General features: G+C 38.4%; 1 protein-coding gene across 2 annotated transcripts in view; it reads right to left on the bottom strand.

Moving 5' to 3' along the window:
• The window catches only part of DNAJC13 (DnaJ heat shock protein family (Hsp40) member C13), a 54,530-nt gene that overhangs the window by 28,349 nt on the left and 5,469 nt on the right, over positions 1–20,712 (bottom strand). Inside the window, exons 2-22 of one of the 2 annotated variants that reach the window (XM_080583490.1) lie at positions 19,545–19,625; positions 14,533–14,608; positions 13,883–14,032; positions 13,495–13,536; positions 12,192–12,392; positions 10,934–11,140; positions 10,759–10,854; positions 10,527–10,618; positions 9,575–9,741; positions 9,399–9,478; positions 9,155–9,324; positions 8,198–8,297; positions 7,854–7,961; positions 7,145–7,300; positions 6,230–6,286; positions 4,767–4,888; positions 3,541–3,616; positions 2,431–2,526; positions 2,142–2,285; positions 895–909; positions 167–249 (exon numbers count right to left, since the gene is read on the bottom strand). In XM_080583490.1, the coding sequence (XP_080439616.1) occupies positions 167–249; positions 895–909; positions 2,142–2,285; positions 2,431–2,526; positions 3,541–3,616; positions 4,767–4,888; positions 6,230–6,286; positions 7,145–7,300; positions 7,854–7,961; positions 8,198–8,297; positions 9,155–9,324; positions 9,399–9,478; positions 9,575–9,741; positions 10,527–10,618; positions 10,759–10,854; positions 10,934–11,140; positions 12,192–12,392; positions 13,495–13,536; positions 13,883–14,032; positions 14,533–14,608; positions 19,545–19,612 (2,306 nt within the window). In that variant the 5' untranslated portion in view covers positions 19,613–19,625. The remainder of the gene's footprint in view (positions 1–166; positions 250–894; positions 910–2,141; positions 2,286–2,430; positions 2,527–3,540; positions 3,617–4,766; positions 4,889–6,229; positions 6,287–7,144; positions 7,301–7,853; positions 7,962–8,197; positions 8,298–9,154; positions 9,325–9,398; positions 9,479–9,574; positions 9,742–10,526; positions 10,619–10,758; positions 10,855–10,933; positions 11,141–12,191; positions 12,393–13,494; positions 13,537–13,882; positions 14,033–14,532; positions 14,609–19,544; positions 19,626–20,712) is intronic. The other variant, XM_080583491.1, reaches the window with a different exon arrangement.

The following is a 20,712-nucleotide window of genomic DNA, read 5'->3' as shown; positions in this document are numbered from 1 at the left end:
AGCAAAAAATCCTTACACAGCTTACAGTTTCATAAGTTTCTGTCATAAAGCACTTACACCATTTCAAAGCAGGCATCAACTGGAAACAATCCACAGGAATTCCGATATTAACAAAAACATCCAGCCAATAACATCTGACTCCACCATATTAGTCTTAGTATTTTACCTGTAATAGAAGAGATCCCAGTTTGCTTCTATTTTTATTCTTTGCCGTCGTTTCCTTAATATCACTGGCTTTTGAATAACGTTCTGCAAAAAAGACAAATGTAAGAAATTAATACTAAGAAAGAATCCCCGTTTTCCCTTTAAAATAAAGGGCTTGGATTTCTTATTCCTTGAAAAGCTATACTTTAGGTTAAGCCTCATTAACAAGGTCTCTTTCTAGTAAGCAGTAGCAACAGACTTCCACTAGTGTTATTACAACAAGCTAAATCATGCCAGAGAAACTTTCAGCTGTTTAACAAGTCATTCCTTCAAAAGCAAGTTATCCCTCCCTGAGAAAAGCTTAGTTCCCATCACCACAAGCACTCTGCTAGCACGACTGCCAGGATAAGCCAATATTGAATATGCTTCAAGATACCGTATTTCACATAAACTGATCATGCAAGACAATAGTACTTTTAGCACTGAGCTAAACAAGCAAGCAGAGCTTTAGAAGACTGGCATCCACAATAAGACCAGCAGCTCCAAAGCCAACAGAGGGAAAAACCACACAGGACTGCTTGCTCTTGGAAAGGAAATAACTGAAGCAAGTCGCAGAAACATGTCACAAGCCTGACTTGGCCACTGAAAGGTTCCCTAGCTTGCTCAAGCATTAAAATCAGTGTTATACTCTACATGCAAGCAAGAGTGAGCAACATAATCCACACACATGGCTGAAATATGCAAACTCACCATATTGTTTCTGTCCTGATTGTAAAAGCAAATTGGAAGAAAAGAGAAAAGGAACATTTAACAAGACACAGCCATTGAACTAATTCAAAGTGGTAATAACCTTGCCTACTAACCCTTTCCAAGCTACACTTGCATACATTTAGTGCAAAATTAAACAGCTCAGGACTCTGGACAGAAAAACAATCATTTAAAATCAGTATACAGATGAGATATTTAAAAAGATGCTGCAAACACTAATACTGCAAAACATCCTCAAGTGCAATTCATCCTTCCATCACCATTTTCCACATTTTCACATCAAAACTTCGCGTTGAATCTAGTTCACCATTATTTCACAAAGAGTAACTGTCAATTCTGCACCACAGTGTGCAAGCTTGATCAATATTTTACAAAGTTAAGGTTTTCCCAAATTCAAACTTATTGTTGCACCAGATGAGGTATAACGAGAGGTGTGATCAATACTTCACATTCTTTTTTCATCCTTCCTTACATATAAGGAAGAAAGGATTGCTTCCATTTCCCGAACATAAGAACAAGTATAGTCACGACACTAAAGAAAGTTAAGAAATGCATCTCACTATTCAACACTTGCCAGACAGAACGTGACAAAACGAAAAAAGGAGACCAGTGGTATCCCCTTATTTCATATCAAAACAGTCACTTATCACTTCCATCTCAACCTTGATTTTCCGCATCATCTTTTGTAATTTAAGCACTGAAATACTTGACTTGCTGTGCTGCTTTGCCAACCTTAAGGGGATTATGACTGACCAAGAATTTGTATTGCTGGAAAGCCCACTATTCAAGGTTATTCTGAGCTTTGGGTAGGTTCTAGAACTAAATACCACCACATACAACGTGCATCATTTCAGATGCAAAGAATATCTATAGTTTCTTCCAAATGTAGTCTAAAGGCTGTTTTTACCAGGTTTCCAGGAATTTCCTATTCTCCCATACAATCATCATGGAAGAGATGCACAAACCACACTCAAATTTGGTTAGGTTAGCTAGAACAAGTTAAAACTTAACACAAGCTCAATGTATTCTTTAACCTACTCTACATTCTCCCCAGAACCCACCTCTAATCAGATGAAGACCAGTAAGAGATAGAAAATCTAAACAGAAGAATGAAGTTTCTCACATCCCCACACTTCTATTACTGTGAACTTTATTCTGATTTCAGCGGAGTTGTCAGTATTCCTCTCTGTACTTAGTTAAGTTATTAACAGAGAGCTTAAAATACTTACCTCTTTTTGAGCTATGCCCATTCTATCTCTCCAGTGCATCAAGACTAGATCCACCTTCTCTTTGGCAAATTTTTCGACTTCCTTTGCAGCTTTTCCAGCTAGCCGCTGCCACTCCGGCACTTTATTAAACTTGCCATACTGATCCTGCAGAAGAAATCCCACTGGTTAGTTGCAGGTCTATCAACATGTTTGATACAGATCAGTGTAATACTCAAGCTTCTGTATCGAAAGAGTCTCCAAGACTGTATATGTAAAGAATGGAGGAGGTAAGAGAGCTATATTTACTTACAGTTGCAATTTTTAAGTTATCTCTCACATGCATCCTATCAGCATCTTTTTCAGGAACAGGATCAGTACTGTCAAGGTATGCCAGCAAACCTGGTGGCTAAAAACATTGAAAAGCAGTGTGAACACAGCTGTGACTAACAGAACAGAAACCATTACATTAGGCAAAAAGGTATTTTCTTTAAATTGGCCAATTTCAAAACGGAAAAAATATTCTACTCTCAAGGAAGTAAAGCTGCAGCAGCTTTTTGCTTGTATTAGTGAAATACCAACATCTTTAGCAGAACATTAAAAAGAGGCACATAATTAAGCTTTGGTACAGTGGAGCTCTTTTGTCTATATCCCATTTCTTAAAGGAGCACTTAATGAAACAAATGGCTGCAGGAAGAGAGGAGTTGACCCTACAGCAGTATAGAGGGGAATGAACACTGTAACACTAGAATCTATGCATATCCTCTCATAATGGGGCTGAGTGCTACACATGACATTAGAGAAGTCTCATTTGACTAAGCCTTCTAGAAATCAGTGGCCAAGATCAGGACAGTCTGCTCCGCCAACAATCAAAGAACCGCAATTTTGAATTTAAAGCGGCATTTTTCTATATTTAGTAATTCCTCACAACACTATTTGACAAATTATTTTCACTGAAGCAGCTTAAAAGAACTTTTCAGAAAAGCTGTATGACCGAAAGAACACAGGAAGCATCAACCAGTGTGTAAATTTAACAGCATTATAAGCAACCAAGCTGGACAGGCCTGCAAGCATAAAGAGAACTGTTGTCTTACCTCTTATAGGCACTAAGCATTAAACACTGTTTACCTTGTTTCCTGCATTTTTGTTCTTTCAATAAAGAAATATATGTTAAGTTCTGTGTTGAGCACTCTTTTTAAGAGTGACTGGAGAGTCATAGAACACTAAGAACCTGAGATATTTTGTACTAGCCTATCAATATCCTTCAAACAGCAGATGCCAGACTTCTGATCTTGCAGATTAGACATCCACACTTTGGAGGGGGAAGGGGATGTTTTCCACTATGTAGCCTATCCCAAGTTTTCTATTACTGCAGGCAGTCAGATTTCACTCTTTCCCCAGTTCACACCCCATTTTTACTCACCAAAATACGTTTCAACAAGTTCATTGCAGTTTTGTTCTCAGCTGTCCAGAGGCCAACCAAATGTCTACTTAACTGCCTGAAAAAGCCATTGAAATGAACAAACTGCAAGTCAGTATTATATACAGCTTTATAAACCACTGAGTTTATACCCTTACCATGCTGGTGAAATGAAGATGAGCAAGAGTTTTGTGGTCTTGAGTGTGTAAGAGCACAAAGCAATATATTGTTCCAGTTCAAGTATAAAGCATGCTGAGCATAAAGTGTTGCCTTTAAAATGTTCTTGTGAAGTTAGTGGAACAGTAGCAGCACATGCTTGTTGATCTAGACCTCAAAAGAACACTTGAGCAATAGAGCAGAAACTAAATATTTAATTTAGAAGTGTAAGTTTATCCAGTTAATCTTCAGTTACAGCTAGGGTTAAGAACTTGGTGGCTTTCTAGACTCTTAACTGCTCTACTTGAAGATCTTAATACCAGTTATTGGTTAGGAAAGCCTCTTTTGGAAGCCTGCCTTTATGCCAACTGACACTTTCTGCCAACAGTCATCGCTAGGGTTCTAATGTATTGAACCAAAGCATCACTTAAAAGCAAGTAGTAAGTAGCTTCAAACAGAACTAGTATGCTGGAAGGTTTCATGCTGGCTCTCTCCTGAATGAGATAGTGTCAACAAGTTTCACTGGTTACTACATTGCTTTAGCAAATCCTTTAGCACTTCAGGAAGGTGTAGCTATAGCCTCGATAACCTTATACTGGTGGAATTAATTGAGTTATCACTCATATCCTCTTCAGCATGCCCTCAGGCCCAGTCTTAGCGCTCACAAGTTCTACTCACTGTTGAGTCCATAGAATGATTTCTGTACAATTAGACTTCTCTCAGATGAGATGGGTGACCCTAACTGCATGCAAGATGTCTGAGGTGTGCACACCAAGATTTATGCAGTTATATAATAAAGTTGAGCCTTTTTGCAAGTTCCAGACATTCTACTTGCTTTTTCTTTCTCTGAATATTTTCAGGGAAAAAAACAACAACTTGAGCCTTTTGTGAGCAAACTCCCATTTTGGCTGCAGTTTCAGATGAAGTTTTCTCCACTTAAACGTACCAGCTGCTGAAGAAGATATCCTCCTAAAGAACTGCAAGTTTTCTTCCCTGAGATCCCGGTGTTTCAGTATTAACTAAGCCATTACTTAGACTTTTTAAACATAATATATCAAGCAAGACTGACATACCTATTTGTAAGCATCCTCTGATCTGTGCTTATTGTAAACATAGCAGTGTGCAAGTGACGAGGTAAGGCACCTTCACTGAGGGCAAGATCTTGCATTTTGGTAGCAATCTCTTTGTCTCCTTCCTTTGGAAACAGGGCAAGATGATTACTAGAGAAAGAATCTTAGTTAAGCTGCTTTTATCTTAGTCTACAGTTCCGAGACCTTCTTTGACCATCAGCTATGTCAATTATTATCAAAAAGCCAGAAGTCACAATATAATGGGCTTTAAATGCAAGTTAACTGCAAGTTCTCAACAGCAAGTCATCAGAGTTGTAGTAAAGCCAAGGACCAGATAATTGATAGTCATATCTATGAGGACAGTAACTTGATAGGGTAAGATGCATTACACATCTTCATCATAGATCAGGATATTGGTCATACATTTATAATACTTCCACACTGCAACTGCAAGTTAGGATTGAAAAATGACAACCGCAAGTAATTGTTTGTTGCCTGACTTTGGTCAATAGGAACCATTTCTAAGAATAATAACTGGTGCTCTTTGGTTTAGACAGTGACATGGATAAGAGTCACTCATCCAAGGTATGTTGGTTGCAATGAATAATTAAAAACAAACTTTCATTGCATTTTTACTCAACCAAGTCCCACTATGGTTCAAATCATAGGAGTCATAGTAGACAGAATAGTAACTTTTAGCTAACATTATCTGACATATATGAGTGGAAACTTGCAGGTTTATAACACCTCTATTTCAAGTGTTCATTCACTTCCATTCCAAGAAAGCACTAGATACAATTCAGATGCATAAGCCATTGTGACACAATGAGGCACTAACTTAAGACCTGAATTTCAACACTGGAAGTGTCTAGAGTCAGTTAGCAAGGTCACCCTACAATGATCACGAGCAGCCCTCCAGAAGTATGGACTTGGCCCATGCATCATGATGTAGCTCTGGTATGGAAACTATCAAAGCAAAATCCTTCGTTGAAGCAGAAAGAACAAGAACAGAGGCTGACATCACTAGCTTGCTCTGCAACACTGCTGTCTGCAAATCCCAACCCCATTCCATCTGGCAGTGTATCAATAAAGTCCCAAGAAACGTGGCTTCTTCTCCTTGAGAGATTCTTTTAACATGCAAGACAAGTCTAGTGGTTCTGAAGTATGTGACTGAGCTACATACAACATTAACAGCCAAACCTTGACTGCAGTATGAAAACATGCAAGGCACTACCTAACATCTCAACTCACATGCCTTCCAAACCCTCAAGTGCAAAACAAAGCAAGTTGCTATATTAAAACACTCACAATTAAGCTAGCGTTCTGTTCCTCACCTTCCCCCCCCACCAAGAGTAGCTAATGTAACATAAGTAGCTACTGCTGGTAAGACAATATTGACATTACACTTCTAAAATAGGCAATACGTATTTACTATGCTATCCCAAGTAACACTGCTGAAATCTCACCTCTATTATTGCCTTCATCACCAAACCTGCTCCTTTCACAATTGCCATGGAAGGGTGCTACAATAGAAAGTTGACAAAAATTGAGGTGCAAAATTTGAAGATTAGATCTGTACGATGCATTCTAACTCCAACTACAGGCAAAAATTTATCTAAGTTTTGAGAAAGCTAACCCCATGTTCCAGGAAGCAACTATTAGATGGACTTCCTGGCACCAAACAGCACTATGCACCAGAGAAGCTGTAATAGTGCTGGGGAAGCTGTGACATGACAGGCCAACACCAAGAAGTAGAAGAGCATGCTAGCTGTTCTGTTTGGTTGATTTTTTTCCTTTAAACTTCTTTTGGGGTGTGGGTAGAGGTGGTTAAACCAAAAGAAAGCACAGGTATTTTAGCTAAAAATCCTCTTCAGTAGTAAACCCGTGAAAATTCTGGGGAGTTAGTCTTGTAACTAACTCTCAGTTACTCAGAGAGAAACTGAGCTGACAGATTCTCCAGAGAGCAAGATCTGTGCATCTGCTGAATCTAGTTTAATACTTAACTTGTATTCTAAAGTGTTCCCAGAAACATCTTAGATTCTCTATTTTACAATGATTCAGCATATCATTCACTACAGGATAACCACCTCAAGCCAACTTGAAGCTAAAGCAACACGCCAAAAAGTTTATTAAGGTGGAAAAGATTTAAGTACATTAGCCAGATAAACAGTAGACAAACTCATCCTTCAGTAGAGCAAGAAAAATTACAATTCACTGACTACTTAAGGCCTCTGATAATATATATTTGACATTATAAGCTGTTAACACTAGAGTTCCCTCTAAGAAATTGAGATCAGTAGATTATCTATTATAAGAATTACTTTAATCCTGCTACTGCTTATTTCACAGATCAAAAGAAAAAACAACAGTTGAAGTCTCACCTGAAAAAGCTTAAAGAGTGTTCTTCCATTAGATGCCACCATTTCTAACAACATGTCAAACTGCTGCCCTTCAGTAGTCTCACTATATGGAGCACATAGGGCAAATGTCAGGAAGTCCAGAAGTGAACTAATTACTAGGGCACCTGTCCCATGATCCTGAAATTAGAAGACAAACACACTATACAGAAAGTGTTTCTCCCCTGACTAGAATATTCATGCAAGTTTTATTCAGCACTCATGATGCTGAAGGTGCTCCTCCTTGTCATAGCATGAAATAATTGACAACTGAAAATACAAGTTCAAAATATACCAAAGCACTGCCTTATGACTCAGACTAATGACACAGTATCGGCTCCTAGAGCATACCAGAGACTTATAGCCACATACATCAGTGTACTGCAATTTTTTTTTCTAGTTTTAAGCCCATAAGTACCAATTCACGCTACTCTTTGCTATATATGGAAACTGGATGTTCCTTTTAACTATGTCTGCATGTTTAATGACACTCCTAAATTCTTCAGTATAGACAGCCGTATTTCTAACCTGCCCAGACCCAAAGCAATCTAGAACAAGTTTCAGTGTTAAACAACCGTATTTTCTGTATTTTGACTCCAGGAACTAAGACAATATAGTTAAGTATGTTCAAAATGCTTTGGCATTAATTAGGAAAAACAGTTATAAAAACCATCCATTTCAGAATTTGACTTACCACATGGGAATTGAATTTCTCTAGTAGGTTTTCTAGAAACTTCTTTGAAAAAAGAAGGGAAGCTTTGTTCAGCTGCTCCTGTCTCAAGTCATAGTCATCATGCATGGGCTATAAAACAAAGTATTCACAATACAGTCACATTTCAACCCTCAATTCTTGACAGCTGTAGTCCAAAAGCCACACACTGAATCCAGAAAAGCTCATACTACAGCAGCTTCAAGTTCACCAGGAAACCACTGTAGCACAAGTTACTTTGTATTTGAGTACATTGCAAGTTGAAGTGCAGTCCCTATTTCTACATCTTTTAGTCTGCAGTTCACACCTATCTACAATTTAATACTTACACACATAAGAGCACAAAGCATGTCAATAGATGCATGGGTTACTCCATCATTGTTCCTTTTGAGGGCTTTCACAACCTTCATTCCTAATCGTTCTCGAAACCTTTTGAAAGGGGGAAAAAAAAGCAAAACCACCAATTTTAGAGAGAGAGAGAAAAGAGATCTTAGTTTTAATACAGAAGTCCAATCATAGAAAAGTGGCCTGTTCCCACTGTATTTGGCAAACGAGAACCGTGAAGTTTGCAAAAATTTTATAATCTTTGGCAGGAACACATCAGTGTTAGACTTCATCGTTAACAATACGCTGAGAGCACATTCATGAAAACAGAGCATATTTGTATAGTTACAGGATAGTGATAGTACAGAACACTTCACAAAAAACACAGAGAACTTTATAAAGGTCTCAGGCTACGTATGTTACTTTTCACATCATTCAGCTGCCCCATCATCTAAAGTCAGAAGTGTTCTGAAAAATTTCATCTGCAGAAGAATGTTGAGCAGTTTTTCCTGTTTCCTTATGTTAGCCAGTTAAGACAAAATCCCAGAAGCCTGTACTTACTGTAGGAGTACAACTCAGCTTTCTAACATCAAGTTTTATCTTGTGTTGAACTGAAGATAGTAATGGCATCAACATACTTTAAGAATTGTGGAACTGACTACTTCAAGGACACTTGAAGGTGCGTTTTAAAAGTGTTTTGACTAGGAAACAAACCTAAACTACACTTGACTCTTAAGGGAGAGGATATTTAAGAAAAACATCAGATTTACATACCAGTTATAAGCTGGAATTCTTAATATACAATAAAGCCTGATGACAGGCTCATTCTACTAGATGCAATGCTGTACAGATCCTTTCAGAAGTGTTTCTTAGGCCAAATTCTCAGTTTTAAAGATCAGGTATAAAAAGCTCAAGAATTGTTTTCACCTACTGCTTCTGAGCTCAAGAGACTTCTCACTTACTTTGGAAGCTGAGTAAAGGCAAGGAAGCCTGCTTTTGAAGCCACTAATCTTCTTACTGCTTGGAATTGGCTTTCAAGCTCTGCATTAGATGCTGCAGTATCTCCTTCTTGTGAGAGCAATGCTGTTATGGCATTATTAATGAGTTTCTCCTTGTTTTCCGAGAACAGACCCTAGTTAAGAAATATGAGTTAATATTTATGCATTAACAACGTAATCAGAGGATGGGTAAGGGATTTATTCTTACATCTTGTGTAACTGCATGTAGTACTCCACTGTAGGAAATGTTAGCATTGAACCTGAACACAGCATCTGCAAAGTTACCATCTGGAAGAAGACATAAAAGTTAAGTACACAGCATCTGACTAAGCATTTGGATATTTAAAAGAACACTATAAAACCATGTAATAAGCATTAGCTTACTTGGAGGAGCAGCCAAAAACCTGAGATGAAGGCTCTCTACTTCTTCATCTACAGGCATACTGAGCAATCCCCAACGCTGTCCTTTGTGTGTGGAGGTCATTTTCACACACACATCTCTGTTACCAGAGGCTCTCACTCCATCCAGCAAGCTAGCTAGGAGAGAATCTCTGGGTTGGGAAAAAGACATGCCAATAAAAATTAGATCAAAAAATGGTGCCAAAGAACAAAGAAGAAAGATAGTCAAAAAAAGAAATCAAGCACAAGATGAACAGCAGCAATACTCTGAATCTCTACCAAGACTAACAGCTACCCCTCTGGAAGAAATCTAATTTTCAAGTGCTCCTTTATTCACTGTAAGGACAGAGTTGTTTTACACCACACGTAGACAGCTGCAGCCTTTCACTTAAAGGATCAATTCCAGATTACCTGTGAATGTGTTACATGTGTTGCAAGTCAATTCTTCCCTGTGCTTTCTGCAAAACCTCACTCAGCAGGATTACACTGCATTACAACTACAAGTGCAGGATGGCTTTTCTGTTGGTTGTTTTAAATAGAATCAACTAAGACCATGTCAAGCAGACAGCTCAAAGGCTTGGCAGCCTTCACATTTCAACACTCCTTACACCATGTTTTCTTTCAATTTCTCATATATACAGCCTAACCAAGAATATACATAGAGCAAGATTGCCTGGAAGAAACAAGATGTATTTAACTGTTCAACACCTTTATGTGGTCATCAGAAAACTTCAGGACAGATTGACTTTAAGTTTAGATAAATACAAAGGGGAGAGATTTAGATGTTGTAACATCTTGGATTTGTAAGTGGCAGACCACTAGAATATCAAGGCTTTAAGCTAACACCTCCAAGGGTCACAGTTTATGGAAGCTGAGACTAGAAGCACAACAACGGCAACTTTCATTTGAACTCATGACCCGCAGGAGCTCCAGTTACCTTTCTGTTGAAGAGTATTTCCGAATTTGTCCTTTGATAAATTCAATGGTAAAAAGCTGGGGATTTTCACAGTCACATACTATTGCAAATACCTAAAAAGAAGAGATAAGGATCACATTAGCAGAGCCACGTTATTTTTCTACTCCATAAACTAAGGCCATCTAATGTACATCAAATTCTTATTATTAGAGCTTCAACTTGAAGAGTTGTTAAAAAAAAGCTCGCCTCTTACCTCGCCTAAAGGTTTCAAAGTTGCAATGTTATAGGTAGCTGGATCCCGTTCAACTAAGCAAGCTTCTGTAAGAGCTAGTACTCTTTTCACAGGTTCCTTAAGAAAAAGGGCATGTTAGAAAAGAGAATTTCTAGCACTTCAGAGGAACTAAGTAAGTTAGGTGTGATATCCTTACCAAGTGTCTAGGTGTTATTTTCTGAACAACAAACTCTGCTAAAGACGTTACGGATTCATCATTGCTGTATTTTCCAAAGCGAAGATTCAAGTATTGCTCAAATTCTAAGGATTCTTTCCTTATCCTCAGAGAGATGCCTATGAAGTTGCCAGCATGCTCTATTGCACTTTTGATAATTTCTTCCCTCTGCTCAGACGCAAACAGGTGCTGCAAGTTTTGACAGGAGACAAGTGAAATATGTGGCATAGCTCAAGAAATCATGGTTCCTGAAGTAATCTTCCATTATACACCTGCCTAACAGTAGAAAATCTTCCCAACAGCTGGGCAAGCTGGACTTGCCTTTACAAAATGCACAGCATAAAGAGAAAAGGTATTTATTACACAAGAGAATGGCTATTAGATTTACATTTCCCTTTCAAAAAAAAATCCTAAAGGACTCCCTCCTACATATTAGCATGCCATTAAAGCAAAGGGCTTCATGACCTGCCTGTCCACCCTCAGCAATAGATCTGAAGAGCCTGGCAGGAATGAGGAACCAGAGGGAACCACAGTGTGGCAGCCCCATGAGCTATCCGTAGGGCTTCTATCCAGCCTCGCTAGGTAAGGTTAGGTCAGCTCTAAAGCTTGTCATATGTTGATGGTTTTATGCCAGAGAAAAGCATGCCACAGTGCAAGAGCAAGGGAAACACTAGAGAAGTTACTCATTGTTTGTAGTGACTGAAGTAGCTATATTTAAGTTAGCAATTGTGAATATCTGAAGGCCAATTTAAGCTACTTGCAATATAGGACACAGAAACCTTTTAAAACTTTTAAACCAACATTGCACTGCAGCAAGCATTTCCCAAGCAAAGTTGCTGAATATCAGATCAAAAGCCAGAAAGACAGCATCACTACTGATTAATCTATTTCTGAATAGTATCTCTCCATTGATTAGATTAGTAGTAACTGCCTACCACTTCCATAATTTTGTGAACTGTCACCAATTCCACATCCACATTCATTTTTGTTACACAACTATAAAGTGTATTTTACACTTTGTAGTTTTACATGCAATTAGAAAAAGCACACAGTTCTCAAAACGTATTAACTAGTTTCTCGTTAGTATGGAAAAGAGGATTTAAAACCTGCCTGCAAGCCAAGCATCCACAGCTGCATCCTAAAGGTGCACATACTTTATGCTCAAATTACGCTGAATCTTCATTACTGAATATGCAGCTATAAACATCCCAACACCGCTCCAAAATATTTTAATACTTACCAATCTACTAAATCCTCCATAGAGGATACAGAAGCCTCCCTGATAGCCAGCAATATCAACAAAGCCTTCAATGTTTCTATAGTCATAGGAGCACAGGACTTTATTTGTTGCAGGATCAATTTGGTCCACACCTCCAGGAGTCACTTCTAGAATCACAGGTTTCCTCGTATCACTCCAGTGATGTTTGTAACAGTTGTACCTCTGCAGTGAGAGCTACTTTTAGACATCATGCACATGCCTTTACTACACAGCAATTGTTTTCCAATCTAGTAGGCAGCATGGGTATAAAGTTCAAGAAGTCATACCACTTCCCTCAGTGCTCTTATCTATACCGGTAACGCTATGAATCAAAGGAAAGTAGCTACCTACTGGCAAGGAAGTCACAATAGTCACCACTTAAACACCACATTTTGAAGAGAAAATAGCAACTCCAAGACAGTGTCTCGAAGCAGCAAGTTTCTCTTACTCCAGAAAGTAGTCTAGTCACAGAACATGTGCATCTGTGGTTAGATATAAGGAAATACCTATTGTACAAGACACTGTTACTCAGCCAGTTAAGATTAATTGAAGGAAACCTTATTGCTATAGTGCAAGCTTTTCACCTTCTGCAGCCATACTCCATTACAAATACAGACTTACTAAAGCCAGCAAAATTAAGGTCCTTTGTGAACTGCAGTAAGAGAAAAAGAACCTCCATATTCCAGCAAAGTTACTCTGCTCATCACTAAGGACTTACTGTGCAATGCAAGTTACTTTAAGTGATATCTTCTGTATCTTGTACTTGTAAAAACAAGTACAAGGTCCAGCTCTGGGTATTGCCTTGCTTATTGTCACACTACCGAGATTCATTAAATGGCAGTCTTGTCTTTAATCTAACCTAAAGAAATCCTCCCAGGAAACAACATTCCCAGACCAAGCATTCAGGGTGTTATGCAGAAAACTACTTGAAGTTAGAAAGTAAAATGTTGGAAATTGTAAACATTGAATAGTGAATCATAGCTTATGTTTCTTCTTTCTTTCCTCCAAGTAAGAACTCCATGTGGCAAAGCTCTTTATTTCAGGAATAATATTCATTACACGTACCAGCAAGAAGCTAAGGGCAAGTGAAGAGAACTCAGTATTCTACCATTCAAGGGATTCTTCTTGCTTTTGAAGAAATTCTGAATTTTCTCAAAGAGAATTCAGATCCAAATTTAGAAGAGTTAAAGTAGCACACATAGCACTACTCAACTTAAGACATAACTTAGAACAACACTGTAGAAGTCTTTAAATAGCACATGATCCAGACACAGCAGATACTTACCCGTCCTGTGATTTTTCCTTCTGAGAAGTCTGTCCTGAACCTCTGTTTAAAAACAAAGAAAATCATGAATGAACGCAAATATCATAGCCAATCTATCCAGAAAGTCTAAATATAAGCTAGCATTGTTTTAAGTGACTTGAACTAAGGCTCAGTGAAGACTCACCATTCCACTGGTTTAATACATCCAGTATTTGTAGCTTTACTTAATACTTGAGAATCACACACACTAGTTGCTGCAGCAGACACTAGATCAAGTACATCAACACAAGAGCTCAAAAGACAACTTGCTTCTCTACTTTTTAATGTAAGGAAAGAAAGCATAGTAAACTACTACAAGTTGTAATGATAACCAAGTACTTACTGCTTGTTTCAAGACAAAAAAACTTACTAGTGCCTCTGTAAGGAGTTCTGTTCTGTGCTCTGTGGAAAACTTCAGAGTTTCAGACTTTTTTCCACTTCCTTTGCGAAAAGTTAGACTGAATTCTGTTCCTTGTCCTTTTCCAACAGGAGAAATACTACAGATATCTCCATAAGGCCACTAGACAATTGAAAGTAATTAGGTTAAAATTAGTCATTTTAAAGCTACATCTCTACTCAAAACCCCTTAACACCTATAATAACCAAGTAAGTTGCTGTAATGAGACAAGAGCTGGCATGCTACACAACAGCTTTAGATTCCTATTTGATACTCTAAAAAGTAAGTAAGTGTCCTGACTCCCTTAAGGGACTGAGCCTTACAGTGATCAACCTTACCCCAGTTAATTCAGAACAGCACATCCAGAAGCAAGCTATTACTTACCACCTAATAAAGACAAATTGCCTAAATGTACAAAAACTGTTGGTTATTTGTAGATTCAGTGAAGGGAACAACAGTTTTCTGTTATGCTTGTTTTTGTAGAAGCTGCTGTATCTTCTGGTTCTACTCAAGATCTTGACATTTTGTCTTCAGAAGCTACCTAGTCTGATGTCATTCACTCTGGATAGTGAACAGAAGTCAGAAATCAATTCTGAATAGCCACATTCAAGAAGGGTATTTACCTGATTTGTAACTTCTAGAGTGTTGGGATTGTATGTGGTGATGGCATGGGTTCCAACTGAAAAGACTCTCTTATACCTAAAATATAGAAGAGTGTGTTAGTTTTCCCAGAAATCAAGTAAAAGTCCTGTAAAACTGCAGAAATTAGGTTAAGATACTACATACAAGTCACTGTTAGGCAATGGATAAGAAGTTTTCTTTGTTAAATTATTAGTTCAGTTTACCCTTATAATACGCTAAGATACTCTGTTCTGTATACCCATAAAGGGGTTACAGAAGTTAAACACTGCTAAATGAATTTCCTTATTTGTATTTTTTCTTATGTTATTAGGACCTTGCAACTTGCAATAGAAGGTGCTACCAACACAGATCAGAATAAATAGGAATAGATTAGGATAGCTGGAAGGGACCTTCAAAATCATTAAGTCCAACTGCCTGACCTCTTCAGGGCTAACCAGAAGTTAAAGCATACTCGAGGGCATTGTCCAAATGCCTCTTGAACACTGACAGATGTGGGGTGTCAACCACCTTGCTAGAAAGCCTGCTCCAGTGTTTGACCACCCTCACAATAAAGACATTTTACTCATGTCCAGTCTGAACCCGGACAGCTTTGTGGCATTCCCATGCCATCACGTCCTCAGTTAGCAGGGAGAAATAACCAGCACCTTTCTACTTACTTCTCTTCAGCACAAATTCTAAAAAAAAATACAAATACTAAGAAAAAAAAGAAAAAAACAGACGTAAAAAGAATTCCTGCAAATACTCTAAAGCTTGTGTTTGAAGCTGTCTCAGACTAAAGTTGTAGTGTGAAATAATCCAGTTTACATACCTGCTCACAACACTTTAACAAGTCAGTGCTACTGTGGCCAAACCTATTTTTCTCCACCTTGAGGAAAACTAAGACTATTATTTCCTGACTCTGATCACTGCAGCTATAGCTCAATATGCAGCTAGTCACTGTACATCAGTGTACAAGCACATTAATGATTGACTGTCATAGTGCATAAAGAACAGCTGTAGCAAGACAGTCGTTTGCATTTCAGGCACAGCAGAAACAAGAAGCATGAGCTAAAGCCAAGTAGTTTATATGTATGTAAACACAAAAGGGAAGCTTTACCATGGTTTAATTCCCTAGACATGATCTGCACGGTATCCTGAACCACCTCTTTACATAGAGACTACTTTCAAATTTCTGAAACGTAAGTAATCAGAATTTGAAACAGATTATTACTAGTGCTTTACTGATTGTACAAACTTCTTTTAGGGTAGCTCTGTCTGGAAGTAGACCTATGCAGAAAGCCAAGCCAAACCAGAGTCAGTTCCAGCAACTGTTTACCAACTACTCTGGATCTGTGCCATATTAGACACTGCATCGAGGAGCAGATCCTTTCTTCCCTCTTTCCCAGTGTTCGTGAGCTACAGTCAGTCTCCTCTCCTCTCTCACTTGCCAGGTCTGTAGCACAAGCCATCACTTTTGCAGAAGATCAGACTAAGGATTTCTACTAGGGCTGCAAAAAAAGCAATAGCTTGCATGACCTTCAGATAAATTACTGCAGTTAATGAAGGAGCAGCTCTGAAGATCTGTTAACTGACCTACCCTTTCTTTTCTCATATTAGCAAGGTCAAGTGTATCTGTTTGACACAGTTGATCTCACAAACCTCATTCCCTACCATTTTCAACAATTTTATTTCAAATAAAATGGTGAGTTCAAATCACTGCTGGCCCAAAGGAGTTTATCTAGCAATTCAAGCAAGTGCTTATTTTGTTCAAAGCTTAGAAAACCTGCAATATTGAACAGCCACCTTAAAGATTTGATCTATTTGAAAAACCCACTTGTTTTCCCATATAGTTGATTTTTTCTTATTTAGGGTGTTATGATATCATTTAAGAAGCAGGTCAAGAGAAGTCACAGCGATGAAGCAGAACATTTGAAGTTACCCTGGCTAATAATTCCACTATATTCGGTCTGTCAATGAAGCTCCAGTTCTTCGAATACAAGAAAATCCTCTAAACAAACTGAATGCTCCTTCTTTTGTTGCACAATTTAGGTTTTCTGTCTCTTACAGGATTTGCAAATAAAGCTTGTTTATGCTCTTCTTAAAAACTTATCACAAGCAATAAAGAACTGTTTAAGGTTTTATTTGCTCACTTAAACTGAAGTGCATCACAGTGCTTTGTGGCAGAAGACAGATCTGAGGTGATCACACGTATCTGAAGACCAGCTTACAAACACGACAGCTTCTTCCTTCCCTCCCCACCTGCTCATGCTCAAGCCTATATTTCAAGATGTAGGAAGCATATTTATTATCTAGCATTCCTAACATGTGCTGTGACAAACAAACACTGGACAGAAGCAGATTTGTCCATTTATCATTTCCTTCCTCTCCCTAGAGAAATCCAGAAGAGCCAATTCTTGTTGCCTGAACAGAGGCAACTTAGACGTCAGTTCCTACACAAAGCCTAAGTCGCTCTTGACCAGACCTTCACCTATAAATATTAATATATAGAAATACCTGGTATTTATACCTCCAGGCTTTGAAGATTTCATCATTAATTCCCTCTAACTACTCTGCAGTGCAGCCTAAAGCGAGGCTGTTTTAAGAATAAGATTTTGAAGCAATATCCTCTCTTCCTATTAACTATTGCCTACTCACTACTTTCACAGAAGCACTGCTGAAGTCAGAAGTTACATTTATGTAACGCAGGTTCATCCTGATTGATAAGTTATTTCATATCACTAACAACAGATCAACTCAAGCATCATCATCTGTACTGCTAGAAAATACTGTAACTGCCATGCAAACAGCCCCCATTCAAAGTGCCAAATCCTGTGAATATTCAGTGATTCAGGCCCATTCAGCATTACGTATTAAATTACTACTTTCTTTCTTTTCCATGTTATCAATGCACAACACTTTACAGAGCAGTAAAGTACTTCTCAAAAATTAGTTATATGGATTACATGGCAGGAGACGTTAATATTGTGAGAACTGTGTGACTTAAGTGCTCAGAACAGTAGTATTCCATGTCTGCAGCTATGAAGAGTAGATTTAAGTATTCAAATATAAGCTTCTACTGCAACATAACAAGCAGCGACTACTCACTAGATAATTCTTCCCCTTTCGTTATGTGTCAGAAAAAAAAAAAGGCCAGTGAGTTTTCTTCCTTACGAGAACACTACCAAGGTTTGAGATCATCTTACTGTAACTTCAACAGGATGCGTCATGTAGGAGCAGGATTTTTAATGGAAGGCACTGTGCAAGAGCCCTAATTTGAGCACTGTGTGCTCTTACACTAAATGGCTCAATTTGTATGCATGCCAAATTTACAAATATGCACAGAAACTTCATGGGAAGAGACCAGATATTTTCTGCTGCAGGGATGAAAAGATTAAGAGGGAGAAATTCTACCGTTCTACCCCAACATAATGTTTTGTTGTTACTAAAGGAGACAAGTTTATTCCCTTATTCCCACAGGGATCCAAAGCATGTGGATCTTAGGTAAGACTTGATTTACACATGTACCAGAATTCTAGCAAGGTAAATATAAGTATTTATTACAAATCACTCTCAAGAATCTGCCTTGAAAGAAGAAAGATTTCACCCTCAAGAGAACTGCTCAGTCCACTGTGAACTCTGAACTATCCAGGACTTTAGTTTTTGCTTCAGAAAGATAGGGAGCTCTGATTAGACACTGTAGCAATTTCATGATTCTTCAAAGCTCAATTGAGAAAGATTTGCAGCTGCCACTCTGCAATCCCATCCTTCTTCCCAATATTCCTGCTCTTTCTTAGGAAGAATTCAGAATATCATTAGAAGCTATACTCTGGTTTCAGCTGGGATAGAGCTAGTTTTCTACACAGTAGCTGGTATGGTGCTGTGTTTTGGATTTAGGATGAAAATAACATTGATAACACACCAGTGTTTTGTTTGTTGCTGAACAGTGCTTACACAGAGTCAAGGACTGTTCTGCTTCTCATGCTGCCCTGCCAGTAAGTATGCTCAGAGCATACAAAAACCTGGGATGGGACAGAACCAGGACAGCTGACCCAAACTGACCAAAGGGATATCTATCCCATACCATATGACACCATGCTCAACAATAAAACTGAAGGGAGTCGGCCAGGGGTGCTGCCATTGCCTGGGGACTGGCTGGGCTTTGGTTGGCTGGCAGTGAACAGTTGCATTGTGCATCACTTTTTCTTCTTCCCCTTGCTTATTAAACCAATGATTTCTCACACCTTTACCTTTGTTGATTCTCCCCCTCACTCTGTTGGGGTGGGGGGGGAGCGAACAAATGACTGTGTGGTGTCTAGCTACCTGCTGGGTGAAACCCACAAGAATTCAAAAAAACCCAGTTTCAACTAGCTGGCCAAAGATTCAGACATCATCACTCAGGTATTATAATCAGAACAAAACAGAACTTGTTCTTTCGAGGTGCAGACAATATACCTTCTTTGGCTGACGTTCAGGTAACAAGCAGAAAATCTCGATATTCCACAGAGCTACTATGCACACAAGAAGGGTGGTGGGCAAGGATACCAAAGAAATTCCTGTGCAGCTTCAAGAAGTGTGCTTAACAGCTGACTCCAAACATAGTATAACAGCAACCAGATGAGAGCCTAATAGACAGTTTTATTAAGAGGTTCCTTAGCTTTTGTAGACAGAAGCACCCTGAAGATTCATTTTTAGATCTAAGAGACCCCCAACAGGGATGAAGTGTATTTCTAGCAACAGAAGTCTTCAAATAATCTCAGTTAGTAGTTTAACAGATAATCTATTACACAACATGTTAAGTATTACACTAAAGTGTGGGAACATGTGCAAAGGCAAGGCTGAGACTCAGTGTTTGAAATCCAGATTGATTCTACTGAGATACAGCTAGCTAGTTCAGAGCAACAGGAGCCCTTAGTTCAGTTTTCACCTATGACTACAGGAACTACACAGATAAATCCAATAATGAAGAGGATAAATATCACACACAACGTTAGAAAAAAAATGTTAAATTACTTACTTTCCCCTCCATGAATGTTTTGTTGTGTAGAAACAAGCGAGATCTCTGTTTTCTCTAATTATATTCATTTTGTGCGAAGACCTGGAAACAAGAGAGACATCCTGTTTATACTCACGATTTTCATTTACAACCAAAGTTCACTAGTCATCAATATGCTTTAAGACACTCAAGTTGCTGCTCTGTCAATTCCACAAAGGTATTAAGAATGCTTGTTTAGCAAACAATACGTCAATTAAGTGCTTGATGAGTTGAACAGGAATTACTTCCCCTCGATTTTGTTATACCAGTTACTTTTTAAACAGCATAAGGGCACAAGAACTTGTTCCCCGTCATTTGCTACCTTATTACAATCACACTTTTCCTGTACCTTTGCACACTCAATCACATTTTATCCTATCTCCAGAACACCCAATTCCTGGCAGTTTTAACACCAAGATGATTCCAGTAGAGCACCCTACATCTGTAACTAAACTAAGCCAGATTTCTATTGCCATTTTTTAAACAGTAAGGAAAAACATGGAAAAAAAAACAGTGTATTTTCCAGTCTGAAATGGAATTTGAAGTTGAGAAACTTATTAGCCAAGCAGTGTGATTAAAGAGCCAAGTACCCTTTCTGTATTGTAAAAGTTTAAGCAACTCCACCACTAAGATCTTGACATGCTTATTTCACACATGAATGCCTACTCCCTAAACACACAGGAATTTAGTGAAACTTGCCCACAACTGCTTAACTGTATCATTACTTTAGGAGCTGCTAAATACCTTCTTCTATGATTGTAACTCCTGCACGCCATGTACTTGGGAAGTTAGGCTTCCTTTTACTTCACTTCGCTTTTATTACACATGCAAGGCACTTCAGAGAGAAATCATTACTCCCAGTTTACTGCTACAACATCAGTTTTATTTTTGAACACGTCAAAACATGATTCCCTGCTCGATTGCTCTGACTGGTACTATTATAGCAGCATCCTCAAAACATCACACTATAGAAAAAGGCAAGAATTCACATCCTGAAGTAACTCAATCCCAGTCATGGTACTTCAGTAAATAGAGTACAAATCCAGCTACCTTTCTGCACTCAGATAATTCTACTTGCTCAGCAAAAGAAAGCTTCCTCACTTTGAGATGGCTGGCCTGTAATGTTAGGTCATTGCTAATTTCTACTCTC

This window comes from Anser brachyrhynchus (assembly GCF_964034855.1).
Source record: "Anser brachyrhynchus genome assembly, chromosome: 2".
Classification (NCBI taxonomy): domain Eukaryota; kingdom Metazoa; phylum Chordata; class Aves; order Anseriformes; family Anatidae; genus Anser; species Anser brachyrhynchus.
The sequence above is the reverse complement of the archived record's forward strand: the minus strand, read 5'-3'. Positions and strand labels throughout refer to the sequence as shown.